This window comes from Poecilia reticulata, linkage group LG8 (genome assembly GCF_000633615.1).
Source record: "Poecilia reticulata strain Guanapo linkage group LG8, Guppy_female_1.0+MT, whole genome shotgun sequence".
NCBI lineage: Eukaryota > Metazoa > Chordata > Actinopteri > Cyprinodontiformes > Poeciliidae > Poecilia > Poecilia reticulata.
In genome coordinates, this window is record NC_024338.1 from 21049982 (window position 1) to 21064706 (window position 14725).

General features: G+C 41.1%; 2 protein-coding genes across 4 annotated transcripts in view; both read right to left on the reverse strand.

The window, feature by feature from the left end:
• Nucleotides 1–8959, reverse strand: part of arhgdia (Rho GDP dissociation inhibitor (GDI) alpha) — an 11532-nt gene extending 2573 nt beyond the window's left edge. The window contains exons 1-3 of one of the 2 annotated variants that reach the window (XM_008416640.1): nucleotides 8852–8959; nucleotides 1510–1710; nucleotides 365–448 (exon numbers count right to left, since the gene is read on the reverse strand). In XM_008416640.1, coding sequence (XP_008414862.1) covers nucleotides 365–448; nucleotides 1510–1699 — 274 coding nt within the window. In that variant the 5' untranslated portion in view covers nucleotides 1700–1710; nucleotides 8852–8959. Of the gene's footprint in view, nucleotides 1–364; nucleotides 449–1509; nucleotides 1711–8082; nucleotides 8174–8851 lie in introns of those variants that run through there. The other variant, XM_008416641.2, reaches the window with a different exon arrangement.
• Nucleotides 8960–10060: 1101 nt separating this feature from the next.
• Nucleotides 10061–14324, reverse strand: alyref (Aly/REF export factor). 2 transcript variants are annotated; one of them, XM_008416642.2, is made up of 6 exons: nucleotides 13940–14324; nucleotides 12428–12586; nucleotides 12186–12333; nucleotides 11750–11813; nucleotides 10829–11003; nucleotides 10061–10746 (listed from the first exon to the last, which is right to left on the reverse strand). In XM_008416642.2, exons 1-6 carry the CDS (start codon nucleotides 14189–14191, stop codon nucleotides 10732–10734), a joined length of 813 nt encoding a protein of 270 aa, XP_008414864.1. In that variant the 5' UTR covers nucleotides 14192–14324; the 3' UTR covers nucleotides 10061–10731. The 2 variants fall into 2 exon arrangements, with proteins under 2 accessions (XP_008414864.1, XP_008414865.1); XM_008416643.1 differs by lacking the exon at nucleotides 13940–14324 and adding an exon at nucleotides 13030–13933.
• Nucleotides 14325–14725: the final 401 nt, after the last annotated feature.

Genomic DNA, 14725 nt, shown 5'->3' on the forward strand with positions numbered 1-14725 from the left:
AACACTCGGAACAAATTGTTTGCTTCATAGTCTTGAACATTCTTCGTTTTCGTGAGGTAGTGAGTGTACCGTCCACCAGGGGGCGCAGTGAATAAAAGCAGGCATCAGTTTTCCTTCCTTGTTATACCCATTTTGACCACTGAGAGGGGACAAAGTGCGCCATCAGGAAGTGGCTAATTAACCCACTTCCATAAGAATCTCCTCATAGCTAATTAGCAGACTAATGACGCAGCGTCTAAATTTGCGCAGAGGGAAGGGACTGCTTACTGTCTGCAGTGATTGGACTTCCTTCAGTATGAAGACAGAGGTAATGCTCCTCCTCCTGCCCTTTGACCTCTAAAACCTGCAGCTGAACAGTACTTACCCTGCAGGTCAAGGACCAAGGGAGCGGGTGCATTTTCACACATCAGCGTCATCCGTGTCACCTGGACATTTGGTGCACTGGGATCTAGTAAAGAGAAAAAGTTAAATAAATGATGGGCGTCATGCGTTTTCTTTCTCTAAAAGCACTCATTAGGCAACATCTTCCTTCAGCTGATTATTTGGACATCATATTGTTGTTCTTCAGACACATCCTGAGGACTGTTTCCTTTTTCAGCCACAAAATAATAAATAAATTCCACATGCCACAGAAGTTTTTTTTTTTTTTTTGGGGGGGGGTGGGGGGAATCTTATAATGAACAACAACAAACTAGGACATAACTGTGAAACATAGCAATAAATACAAATTAAAATCAGAAAAAATGTGGTGTGTATTTATATTCCCTCTAAATCAATAATTGTTAGAACCACCTTGCGGTGTAATTACAGCTCCAAGTTACTTCTGGTTTCTCTCTGCACAGACAGAGTAACATCTTTGCCTGTTCTTTGCTGCAAAGTAGCTCAGCCAGATCGGAATGAAAGTGTCTGAACATTTTTTAAATTCTTCACTCAAATTCTAAAATGGATTTCCGCCTGGACTTTGCCGGGTTACTTTGGGGAATTCACAATAAAAGGGGATTAAAAGCCAAATGGTCTTTATTAGAAAAGCTCTCATGTGCTGGTCAATCACATAAAACCTAAAAGAGCAATGCCGTTTCACTGTGAAGAGTTCAAAAGGCGCACACTTTTCCAAAACACTGTAAAGGTTTGGCATATTCAAAAACTGCCTGTAGTGATGGCATGCGGAGATAAATGGAACCTGCTGACACATGACATCAGTTTAATCTCATATAACCATCTTTGTTTATATGAGGAGGTCCTACAACACATGGAGGTATTAACCCATCATTAATCCCAAAGCAAAAGAAGATGGAGGCGCTGGTTGCCTTGGCAAACACTTTGCAACACTCAGATGTTTGTATGATGAAGTTAGATGGGACTCATTGCTCTCTGTCAGGCGGGATAAATATTCCTATGTGAGGATGTCAATCTCAGTTGCCCTGTTTTCACAACAAACAGCCGACATTCGATGACGGAGACTACAGACGGGCCAAACGGAGCGGATAAACGAGTCGGGTCGGCACGAACCTGCGACCACGGCAGCCTTGCCCAGCAGCGCCTCCTTGTACTTCCGCAGGCTCTCGTCATCTTTGTCCAGCTCCTGGATCTCCTGTAAGCTCTTCTGTGCAGGAGGTTTGTAGTTTATGTCCGATTCTTTCTCCTCGTTGGCCGTGGCGATCTCTTTCAGCTGCTCCGGTGTGAGGTCCTGCTCTGCCATGATGCGCTAGACTGTGGCGACAGAGAGGGAGGGAACGATAAAAGATGGAGGAAATGGAGGCGCTGCCTTTTTATTATTTTAAAAAAATGAAAACTACAAGTGAAGCTAAGCGGCAAAGAGTCATGGCTGCTGAGAGAAATCTCAGTGAACTTTGACGCGAGGACACAAGCTCATGTACAAACAAAGGCATTTAAACACTTCTAAGCAGAGTTAGGACAATTAGTCATAGTCAGGTTGGTTTAAATGGCATAACTTAGACTGGCAACAATAAAAGAATTAATGAAATTGCATCAAAACGAAGAAACGTCATTCTCAATCTATAAAGGCATCAACTAACAAGCAGAAGGTACTTTAATGAACTTTTACACTTTGATGAAATCAAATAAAGGTCATGACATGCGTTTGATGCATTAATGACCTCGAAGTTCCTTTTTTTATTATTATAACCCACTAGCTCTACGAAAGAACCTGCAGCAGCGCATGTATCTTCTCTTGTGTGCAAAATACAAGGATCTCAAAAAGCAGAAATCAGTATTGGCCTGAAAACTTGATCGGTACATATCTTGTTGCAGAGCCCTGGTAATGTTGGAGTGTAATTATTGAGAACAGCTGGTGAACACTTGCAGAGCAAAACTTTATGAGAGCCAAGCAACACCTGCAAACAACAGCTGGATTACACTGCAACCATAACGTGGTTCTTGACTTGTTCTTGTTTAAGACCTGAAGATGAGAACACACAAATCAGCTTAATGTTTTTTTTGGGTGGTAAAAAAAAAAAAAAGAAAAAAAAAGCATTTCCTTGATTTAAAGACATGACCCTCAATATGAAGCCTGCAGCAGATTTACCTGCTGGCTCCTTTCAGCCAACAAGAAAACACCCTCAAGCACCTCAGTGACGTTTTTCAAGAATTCAATGTTGAAAAGGCCCGGCTTCAGAAGACAAGCAAGGATTTGAAAAAGCAAAACAAAGGGTAAAGAGTTGATCAAGAGCGAGAAAGGTCTGCGACTTCATTAATAACATAAAATGGGTGAGAAGGAGATTGGAGCTGAATGTTGGTAAAGTCTGAGCTCACGGCTGGAAGCAGAACTGTTCTGAAGAGAAAGAGGAAGGTGTCAGGACAAACAGTTTCCTCGTGTTACAAATTACTCTTCCCCTATAAAGACAATCATTTCGCCCTCTAATTTATGACTCTCGTTAATCCGTTTCACATGCCAGGCGCTGTTTGTCAAACACAGACAGTCAAACAGACCTAAAACTCTCAGAAGGCAAACAATTGTGACTGATGCCAGCTGATGAGCCCAGCTGCACCTGTTCAGAGGAGGCGGGACGCTTAGGAGTCCAAAGCAAATACACTGCTGCTCATCTGTGTCCAAACCTCCACACATCTGGCGATTAGGAGCTCTGAACGCAGCTCGGTTTCCCCAACTAAGGGCCTCGGCGCACCCAAAAAAAAAAAAAAAAAGTCCAAAAATTCCTTTGAAAGCGAGTGCATGTTTGGGCTGGTCAGCAGTGCGAGAGCGTTTGGTTTGGAGGGAAACCAGGAGCAGATAAGGCAGCGGTGCTGTAACTTTCGTTCTTCAAGAGCTTGGGGAGCAGGTTGTTGGCTTTTTTTTTCTCTTCTCTTTTCTCGCTTCCTCTGCTTGACTCGTCTTGCAGCAACGCAGTGCAGCAGCATACCAAGCTGTTCCACAGCAGGAAGTGCTCAGTCAACTCAGCGACAGACAACGCTCTACTGGAAACTGCTAAAGAGGTCGTGCTGTTTGGTTCGAACTTCCCCATCTTAACTTGGATGTTTGTGTGACCACTGATCCCAAATTGTGCACTTATTTTAAGACAGTCATGTTCTCTCTTCGTTGTTAAAATTAACGCAGGCAGATGAGATAAAACAAGAAGCGGGAGCAAATACAAATCTACTTAAACTGCATTTTTAAAATGTCCTTTTAATGAGATGCAGCAGAAGGTGCTCTGTAGCCGCACACAGCTTCTTGGAAGACTTTCACTGCAAGGGCAATCTGACACGAGAATGGAAACTAAGCACCAACCTCCACTCTTTTTAAAAATTGCAGTGACTAAAAACTATAAAAATTTAAAGTTAAAACGAGCACATCTGTAAAGCAGCAGACTGCCGGCTAGTATGGCTAATTAGGCAGCTGTTACCAGGTGGTGAATATAAAGTTAAAATAAGCTGTGGAATCATGTATGACTGTAAATTACAAAAATAAAACTGAATTTAGCTAGTGTTTATCTTTAAATACCTTTTTTTAAATTAAAATACCCATAAATGACTGGGTTTTGCTAAACATGAATAGCCTGATGAACATTGCATTGATTTATGCAGTCTGTTGAGCCAAGTGTTTCTAAAGTGTTATGCAATGATGATAATATATCACATTATTTAGAGATGCCTTCTTAATCAAATGTGGCATTGCTGGTTTAGTCATTTAAAAAGGCCCACATGCTCCAAATAACAGTCAAACAATGCTGACATCATCACCTTTACAATGACAGCCATTTTTTTCTCCCTCTATCTCTCTCTCTCTCTCCAGTCTCCAACAATGCGAGCTGTGGTTAAAGTTGCCAGAAAGAGGCCCTGTCATTGTTGGGCCTGCTGGGAATAAGCCCTTGCGGTCATGGGACAGAACGTTCTGCTGAACTTGGGAGTCTCGGCCGCCACCTGAACAGCTCCGCAGCCTGGATAAACTGTTTGCCTGAGCGGACTGAGCGAGCAGCAGAAAGTTACAAACACTCCAGTCTTGGCAGCGGCTCAGGCAGGAGATTAGGCCCGTTCCTTAGGAACGACGCGGAGGCTCTCGAGACGTTGAGTTATGGCTGAGGAGGCGTTTTTGTTTTTCTTTTATTCCCTGCAAAGTAGAATTCTGCTGATTAAGGGAGAATTGTTAGCAAGTGGGTCAGCTGTCCTTTCTGTCCTTTTGTGGACAAACTGCTTTGACCGTCACCTGAGACACAGTCTCCCCCCCTGCGTGGCTGTAGCGTCCATGTTGCTGATGCGAGGTGTACATCGATACCCAAACTAATCAAGCACTACCGTTTGAGAAAGTTCAGTTTTCACAGGGCTGAGCAGCGATCATAAACGTTATTCTCCTTTAATAAAGTCATCAAATTGCCTCCATGTTTTATGACCTGCTACCTTTTTAACGCTGCTTCTGATTTACTGCGAGTATACAACATCCAATTTAATTTCTGACAACCACGTCTTCCTTATTCACCGTCATTTACAAAATGTTTGAAGTAAAGCTAAAACACAAAACCCGGTCAGGCAAGATTTCAGAGCTCCATCCACAAACAAGTCTGGCGGGGTTGGGTGTTTATGTTCACGCTTTCCATTAAAAGGTCAGAGGCAGACTGGCCAGGAAGCAACAACAAAAATACGCAAATGAAGCTGAAATAGTAACTGTGGTAAGAGTTGAGATGCACGGCTCGAGCTCTTCCTTCCCGATACAGATTTCTGTGTTTTCTTGGAAGCCTGCCCTGTCGGTTCAGTTGTTCCATGTGACAGAAAATACCGTCGACTGCAGGTTCTTTGATTTAAAACATGCACCTCCCTCAAACATAAGACTAAATTAAATGGTTACTGCAAATCTTGCACCCAGGCAATCATATCTGGATTAGATATATTCTTCTGTTACGTTTATTTCAATTAGAGGAGCAAACCTTGTGCTGTTGGGTGGTGCGTTTATAATCTGAAAATGCCTCTAAGTTTTTGTTTTGACACATTTAAGGGCAAAAGCCATTTGTGATTTTAACCAAATGACTGGTGCATCTCCATTTCAGTTTCAGTTTTAGATTCTCAATGTTGAGACAATTTTATTGAGAACGAAGAACTACTTTAAAGCGAGCTATGGCACGTTCTGCTTCACAAGTGTTCAATGTTAGACTTTATGTTCAACATAACCACTCAATTTGCCCCATCTCAATGAGAATAATTAAAAGCATTGTGACTTTAACACGGCCGTTAACTTAGTGGTTTTGGTTTTGTTCTTTCAGAACCGCTGTAACACAGATCGCTACAGGAGATTCTTGAGCGCCCACAGCCATCACAATCTGCAACAACTCTTCAAAGAAACTTTGATAATATGAGTTGCAACATTTCATTTCTCTTAGGAAAAATAAAGGATTTTTGAAGCCTTAACCCAACTTTGTTTTTTAGAGCAGCGTATGCGTTCTATTTTCATGCTTTAACAGATGTATTGCCACACTGTTTTATCATGATCACAGTTAAGAAGAAACAAATATAATGATGCAATTTTAAGCCCAACAGCATCCCCTCAGTAACATAAAAGCAGCCACAGATTCAGACCTAATGTTGTGAGTTTTGTCCAAGATGACTGAATATGCACTCAGCAGGCAGGAAAGGACTTTAATGGGAAAAAGAAAAGTTTGAAATCTGACATTTTGGTCCTCCAGCTCATAATTTACACATCGGAATGCTCCAACAAGGAACAAAGCTCATATTCACCTTAGTGACAACACAAGAACACGAGTACTGTTGCACTAATGGTGACTGGGGAACCTGTATGCTGTGACATTTAGCGAAGCTATGCAGCTGCTTTCATCCTTTCAGGTCTCTTGGCGCTGAAGTCTCTTCATGCAGCACCGAGTGTAACCAAGACCTTTGGACCCGTCCTTTCTAACAAGCGCAGCTATGTTTCCTCATTACGTTCCTGCTGTATTGCTTTTGCAAGCAGACTGCCATGGTTGCAATCATGTTTAGGTAAACCCAAAATTCGACGTTTGATAAGGTGGTGATAAAATCGAGCGATGCACATTTAAAAAAAAACAACAAAAAGAGAGCCTTGCATGCCAAGGTAGCGCAGCAGCGGCGGCCATTTTCTGCTGTCAAGAAGTGACTGCAAACTTCCTTTTTCATATGAGGAGGAGCGCAATGATTCACATCCTTTGGTGTACTAAACCGCAGCAGCGCAGAGATGAAGCTCAGCTCATCTTCTTCGTACTTCTAATAGACGCTAAAACCAACAAAAGCAAATGCAAAAAGAAAAAAACAAACAAAAAGCACTGATACCGATGCTTACACAAGTACACTAAATTATGTTGGTTCCCAGTAAGTTGAGGAGATGGAGCAGAAATTGCCCAAAAATTTGAGGAAGTGTTGCAGCGCGAGCTTAGGGCTGATGCAATGCAGAAGAGCTCAATGCCAACAGACCAGGGGGGGTTGAAGAAAGAGGCAACAGGGTATTTTTGGACAACTACGAGAAGGTCTGAAGTGGCTTGATAACCGCCATTCATCTGTAGGAAAGAATTTGATTAATTTCGGGTAATAAAAGTCGACATAAAGAGCAGCCTGTGGGAACCAAAGATGCAAAACACAACTATTCCGGAAAGGTCCAGAACAAAGAGGAATAAATAGATGCTGAATAGCGCCTGCAACTACAGGAAACCGGGAGGGGATGGGGGGCAGAGGGGAGCTCAGGTGCAAACTACGAGACATGCAACAATTAATTAACGTAAAAATAAAATATGTAAAGAATAGGGAGGCTCATCTCAACTTAAAATTGTTGCATAATACCCCACAACTGGTGGTGGGATTGTTTTATATTTTAACCATTTAGCAAAGCTGCAGAAGAAAACTATTTTCTAGCCATCAAGCTGGCCTGACACGAGGACAGACGCTTCATTGTCTGTCATACCTGTATGCCTTCCCCTGCGTGGTTGAACAGAAACAGGTCACTGACATGATTGTTTAGAGAGGCAACTAAAGAGGGCTGCACTGGCACGAGAGGATGAGGGAGGAAATGTTTCCTACAACACAAAGATTTTTTTAAGCCTACAGAAGAAAATAAATTGAGAAGGACCTATTTTCCTCAAATGGAAGGTCAAAATCCAGAAAACAGCTCTTTACTTTATCTACTTCCATTAATCAAAATTCACCCTTCTCACTCTATAAATACATAAACCAACAGACCATACACATGTCTGAGTTTATTAATAATCAGATAATGGTTTGGCTAGCAATATAAGGTTATATTTATTCATCAACATCATCTCTTTTTATTAACCTCATGTGTTGTAGAAAAAGAAATCAGAATTGGCTTTTGTAGATTTTGACTGGTCTTGAAAAGCCAGATCAGTCCGTCAACGTTTTAAACTTTTCAAAGTTGGTTCTGACCCTAGCATTCCTCACATTGAGCTGCTAGGAAGTTGAAACATTTTTGTTATAAATACAAAGCTTTTTTTTCCCCTGCTTAAAATCAACCTTCTTCGGACTATCAGCATACACCAGAGAGGAAAGGAAACGCTCAGTAAGACATCCGGCCATGCAAGCTTGCAGATTTTCAAGCTGAGCGGAAGTAAAAATAAAAAAGTTTATTAACAAAAATTATATATAAACATATATGAAACTTACAGAAAAGCTGAAAAGAACCCAAGACCGTCATTTCCTCAACAGGAAGGGAAAGGGAGGATTCACGGTTTGTACAAATCTATCGGCAGCCATTCAGTGAAAAACAGTCTCAAAATCAGAAAAAAAAAGTCGATTGAAACCGATTTGATCTGAGCAAGTTGACCTCGGGCACTTCACTGAGGAGGCGTTCAAAATAAATAACAAAAACAAAAATGGAGGCAGGTTTAAGGTGTGAACTGAATCAAATTTAAACAAGGCTGAGTACCAGGAAGTGAGTTCAAATGTTCTTCATAAAGCCAGCCACATGTCAAGGGCGTCACACATGCATTTCTTTCTTAAAGTAAACCAATATAGTCACTTTATTTACACTTTTTACCTTGCACTGGTTAATGCATGCGCTATATTATAAGTTTATTGTATTCAGAGGGCACACTTACCTAACCGCCTACACCCGGAAATTCACAACTGAACCGTCTACGTTCCCCGTTCAGGGCGGATAACTTAACGAGTCACTAATAAACTTCACAATAACAGTTTGAAACACTGAAACTGACACAAAGTCCATTTAATTTGAGACGAAAAACTACAATTCTTTCGACGGAAACTTGCGTTTTGGCAAACAACTAGTTCCGTTCAAAAATGTTAAAATAATAAATTAGAATTCTGTCCCGAGGCAAAAACATTACAGATTTAGAAATAGCAGCTAAGTGTTGGTCGCATTAAAAAAAAAGTCAATAAAAGTCTCTGCAGGGTGTTTTCTGTGTAGTCTTACCGTTTCACTTGTGGTTGGCTGGGCCAGTCTCCTGTGAATGAGAGTGAAGCGCCGCGGCGGAGGAAAATCTGAACAAGAGACCACTCACTGCCATTTCCGCATAATCTTCTTCAAAATAAAAGCATGCAAACAAAACTACGAAAAGATAATCTCCCACTGCAAATTTTTACCTACCAATTATACTTCATGAAACAATGCGATAAACCTATAAAGAATCACACGTCTAAACTTACAATTAAACGATTTTTGCCACATCTTATATTCACAAAATTCATAGCTTTGCTGTATTTTATTCATTTATAAAAACAAGCCTCAACATCTTACGTGTCCGTAGCAGGGTGATTGTTGAATGAATTGCACCTTAGAAGTCCCTTCATTTAAATAAGGATCAGCGCGATAAAGATGAACTGAATTTAAACCAGACACCAATTTCTTTATAGTCTAGTAGACATAAATATAACTAGTAGAAAATTGGTTGCGCAACTCATGATGGCTCGTGTTGGACCGTGGGCGGTCTGCCATGTTGACTTTATCAAAAACAGCCACAGGCAGACTCTAAATGCAGAAGCTTTACTTGAATTTTACCAACATCGATTAAATAAAAGCAAATAAACAGCATACCATCAAGTTTATTTACCAAGAGAAAAAACTTTGTGAGGCACATGCATTGTAAAACACAACCCACAAGTTCTTATAATCCCCTAATACATAGAAGACTAATTGTCCTTAATATTAGGATTTAGCACTGATTATCTCAGTGTTTGCTCATATATATAATCAAGATAAGAAAAAGCAAATGTTTTGAATTGTATTAAAAAAACGCTGTACAACTTAAATTCCAGTAGCCGACAATGACTGGACCAAATTATTTCCTGATTTGAGGTGAGATTTACATTCTAATCTGCGGAAACACTAGAGATAACGTGTTTATTTTTAAACAAATATTACTCTTCTGCTTTTTTAGCAGAGATTTTGGTATGCCTAAGTGTTTGAACGCACCCAAAAAATGCTAAAACATTTTTGGGATTTAATAAAAAACTTGGTATGTTTTCTTCTTGAGTGGAGATTTACTTTAATCCTGAAAATCCCACCGGAAGTGGTTCTTGCAAACCTTTAAAGGAAATGCTTCCAGAAACTCAAGACATTTGAGTTTTACAAATCTGATCTCTTACTGTTCATGTCACAATTAAGTCCATTTAAACCCAAACATCATTTGCACCAATGCGTTTATTGCAAGTCTCCTTATAAGGACTCAGAAGTGGTGTCAGTCCAGAGGCCATACTAGAGCGGGAATATTTTAATACAGGACGACACCTAGTGGCTGTATTGTGGCATGACAGAATGTTCGGGTCTTTTAAAACCTTCAGCACTAGACATCAGTTAAACCTCCCAACAAGTAAAAATATTTCCACAAGCATACCAAAAGATTAATTTTATATTTCGCATAATCGAACACCAAATACATACATTTTAAAACGCTGTCAAACTACCAGTGATGAGGAAATTTCTTTTTCACAACATATGGTGGAACATTATATATAACAAACCAGACATTACAAAATTCATAGATGCATAAATCCAAGACTTTTTGGTTAATATACACTGCAGGTTTTATTACAAGTTTCATTCACTACAGGGCAGAGGGGAGCTGGGATACCCCAGTTCAAAAACCTACAGTCAAAACCTTTTTTTTTTCCATCAAAAAAAAAAAAAAAAATAAAATACAGGTAAAAAACACTTTGGAGTATTTAAAAGAAGAGGCTGGAACACTTTCAAATCACATCAGAAGACAAGCGTGTGTAAAATATTCTGCACATTTGTAACAACCACTCTCTTCTGCACAGAAAGGAAGGGAAGACAACTAAGAAGAACTTCATCTCTTAACTGGTGTCCATCTGGTAAAAAAAAACAAAAAAAAAACATCAAGACAAGTGTAAAACATTACCAAATGAGATCTGCTTTGTCAGCTGGACGTACCCTGGCGTTGTAGGCGTCTAATTGTGCATCAAGCTCCTCTGCTGAAAGCGGTTTGCTTCCGCCACCTCGGCCACCACCCCGTCCTCTCCCTCTGAAAAAACCTGAACCACGGCCGCCTCGACCTCTCTGCATGCCAAAGGTGCGATTTCTGTTCATGCCCCCAACTACGACCAACCTGAAATAAAATAAAAGGGTAAAATCCAATGTATCCATATTTTCTAAATAGAATATTTTATGAGTTTACATACAGTAAAATGTACAAATGTCTACATTCATTTTTTTAAAATAAGAAAACATTTAGTGTATACATTTCTTTAGTGTATGCTTGATTGTTTGTAGCAAAAAATGCATCTCTGGCAAAAAAAAATCTTCCAACATGAAATGCTCAAGCACTTTTTGCTAGCCTTAGCATCAGTACAATGTTTTTTTTTTACATTAATTGGTTAATGAATTTATAGAAAAAGTTGCTATATGAGATTTTTCTTTCACACCAGGTGAAGCTAAAACAATGCCAATTGTTTTAGCTTCAATAAAACTTTCTACCAAGTTTTATTTTTATCTAAAATCCAAAATTGATATTTTGTACAGTTTCAGCTTAATTATTGCTCTCATCGTGTTATTTTTCAGCAAATGACCTTTAGAGCCTGTATCCTCTGGTTAATTAACCAATTACTAAATTAATTGAAATTTCAATAATCGATACACCGTTAATCGTTTCGGCCCCAATCAGAACCTTGCAAAACGTTGAGAAATTTACCATCAAATACAGAACACGCACAAAATGATGATTAATGCAAGTTCATAGGAACAAAATGCCTTGGTTAAAAATAGCAGTAGAACAGGTTATAATGGCAACATGTGGGGTTGCCAAGGGGTGAATTGACCAGACTTCTTAATCATTGGATAGCAACCCTAACTCACCCCTGCATAGGCCGCCTCTGTGTGTCAATCTGTGATGTGACGAGTTGAATGTTCATTGGCCGCCCTAAAAAGACAAATTGAACACCATACATAGAAAACATCAATGAATTTTGTAAGCTTGAGAGGAAAAAAAAAAGAGCTGAATTTCTGGCCAAAAATTTCCTCATTTGTTTTTCATTGGATAGTTTTAAGACAGGGACAACCCAAATCCTACAACTATAAATACAGGTCAAAAACGGAAAAAAAACAAACAAACAACCAGCACGTATGCAAAAAGCGTAAAGAGGCAGAATAACTTAAGAGCATGACAATAAACTCACATTCTGGCCACACTACAGACCAATACTATGATTTTAAGACCCTGCGGGAACCCTTTTTAGTTCCAATTCTACCTGTAACCCATATTATAAACATGACGATTTGATCTGAATCGTACCATCAAGTGGGATGCCGTTATATTGCTTCATGGCCTTCAGTGCATCTGCTCTCCTCTCAAAATGGACATCAGCTGTTCCCAGGCTTCTTCCTGAGCGGTCGTAATGAACAGCAGCCTTCTTCAGAGTCCCAAATTCAGCAAAAAGTTCCTAAAGGCAAAAAGAAAAAGAAAAAAGTGAATTTGAATCTGTTTGACAACAGAAAGAGTAGGCAAGCAAGGACCGCAAACAAAACGTTACGTACCTGAATGTCTGCATCTGAAACACCGAAGTCCAGATTGGAGACTAGGAGCTTCCCTCCAGTTTCCACACCAGCTCCTCCGCCACCGCCGGCACTACCATTAAAGCCTCCGAAGCCGTTGTCGAACATGTCGTGCTGCCACTTGTCGGGGAGCTGTTTAGGCTGCAACAGATGAAAGAGAACGCACCTGCTGACTTCAGGATCCCCTTGCCTCTCTGTCAATCACAGAGTCCACACGTCTGGGTGTTGGGGTAAGCAGGGGCTCCACTTCCAACATGGCCAGGGTGCTCAGTTCCCTTAATGTAATAGGGGTTGGTCCCCAAAACGTTCCCTGCCCACCCCACCACTACAAGCAAGTGAATCAGTTTAAACAGACAAGATAGCTCATTGAAAGCAAGGGGATATAGTGGATAATTACATTTATAGGACAGACACGAACTGATCCTTAGCAACATTACAAAATCTCCTTAAGCCATGACTGCTCAAAGTCAATAAAGTAAAAAAAAAAAAAAAAAAAAAAGGTGCAAAGTGAATTTCATAGCCCCCACCCAAAAAAACTAAACAAAACTGTACACTAAACCTGAAAAACTGCCCATACTAGCTACCAGAAGTTCCCATTGTTGTGGTGCCATCTGCGCCTCCTTCAAAAGGCCCTCCAGAGAGGCTCCGTTGATACACAGGGGTCTCCAACTGAAGCAGCCGCCTCCAGCGCTGAACCGCCCGTCCTCGACCACCGGAGAGTTCTTTGTCGTCTCGTGAATGTGGATAATGTCCATATGGTTGAAAAAAATAAAAAATAGAACAGGCCCCATGCCCTTTTTTTTTACAAGCGTGGATTACGTGAGCGTCCATTTTGAGATCACGCCATTTTGACTGGGGCTTTGTTTGGGGTTTTTTGTTTCCCGAGGCACTCTTTAATAGCCAAAGGATGGAGAATTGCCTTATATGGAATATATCAGGGTATTAAAGTCCACTTTTCCATCCATAAGAGCCAGAGAGAGTGGTTGAAAAGCCTTCAGAACAGGCCTCGATAAACCCGCCAGCCACTCCCAGAACAAAAGGCCGCCTCGTCGACGAATAGGGAGAATCACGGTGCTCCCATTAGTAGGAAAAACTCATCTGAGGGTCAGCATTCTCGATGATGTGGTTTCCTTCTTTCCAATGCGAGCTGGGGAGTAGTTACCGCCTCCAACGTCTGGCTTTAAATTTCGGGTAGTGGATTCAAAATGGCGCCGTTGAGGCCTAGCCATCCGCTCTTCTTGGAAAGTGGTGTAAAGCCATTTGGCTTGTGGGAGAAGGGACGCGTTATACAAACAACTTCCATTCATGCTTAACCGCGAACTACAGAGCTTCCCCATGAAGGAGAACTCGGCGGCTAGCTTTCATTTTTCGCTTGACTTAGCAAGCTGGCAAGAGGATTAGCTAGAAGCAAACTGAAGGACGTTAACCGGGAATTTTCAGATGTGTCGAAGGTTTTTTTTCCTTTGACTGCTTATTCCTCTAACATTCTCATACCCTGCTGTAAGGCGTCGGCCTGCCTCTAGCGCGGTTCAGGTTCTGTCGACTCCTCATGGGGCCGGATCCGCCGCCTCGGCCTCCAAATCCTCCACCGCCGCCGCCTCCAAGTCGCCCGGGGCCTCCTCCTCGGCCGCCGCCTAAGCCTACACGGCCACCTCGGCCGCGGCCTCTTCCTCCCCGGCCTCCACCTCTCTGCTGCCTGTTCTGCTTGATAATCTCATCTAGAGACATATCCATTTTATCGGCCATTACTCTGCCCAAATAATACTAAACTGTGAGGAAAATATAAAATGTACACCCTAGACTCTTTTGGTCCCTCTCCCTGTCCTTTCACAGCACTGCACCGTCGACTGAACACACACAATAAGCTAACGGCCACACAATATAAACAGCCTCATGACGTAACACGTATATTTCGACGTCAACACGTACATCAACGTAAAGGGAAAACGCGCCCTCTTCTGTCTTGTTATATGCATTTAGCCTGACTACCGGACTCTTTATGGAAGAGAGATATTGAAAGAAAACCATGAGATATTGTTATACCAGAAGTCATGTTAAATGGTATATAAATTACGTTTGACCAACATACTTAGTTTTCTTCCACTTTACAACACACAATCCGTAATACACCTCTTCCATAAAAAACGCAGAGAAGCGGTCACTGCACATAACCTTCCAGTTCATTGTCCGTGAGAAAATCTCAGTAAAATACTGCTTGCGGTTGTTGCATTACAAAATGAGTGAATACTTTTGTAGGAGACCTTTTTCATTCATGCACAC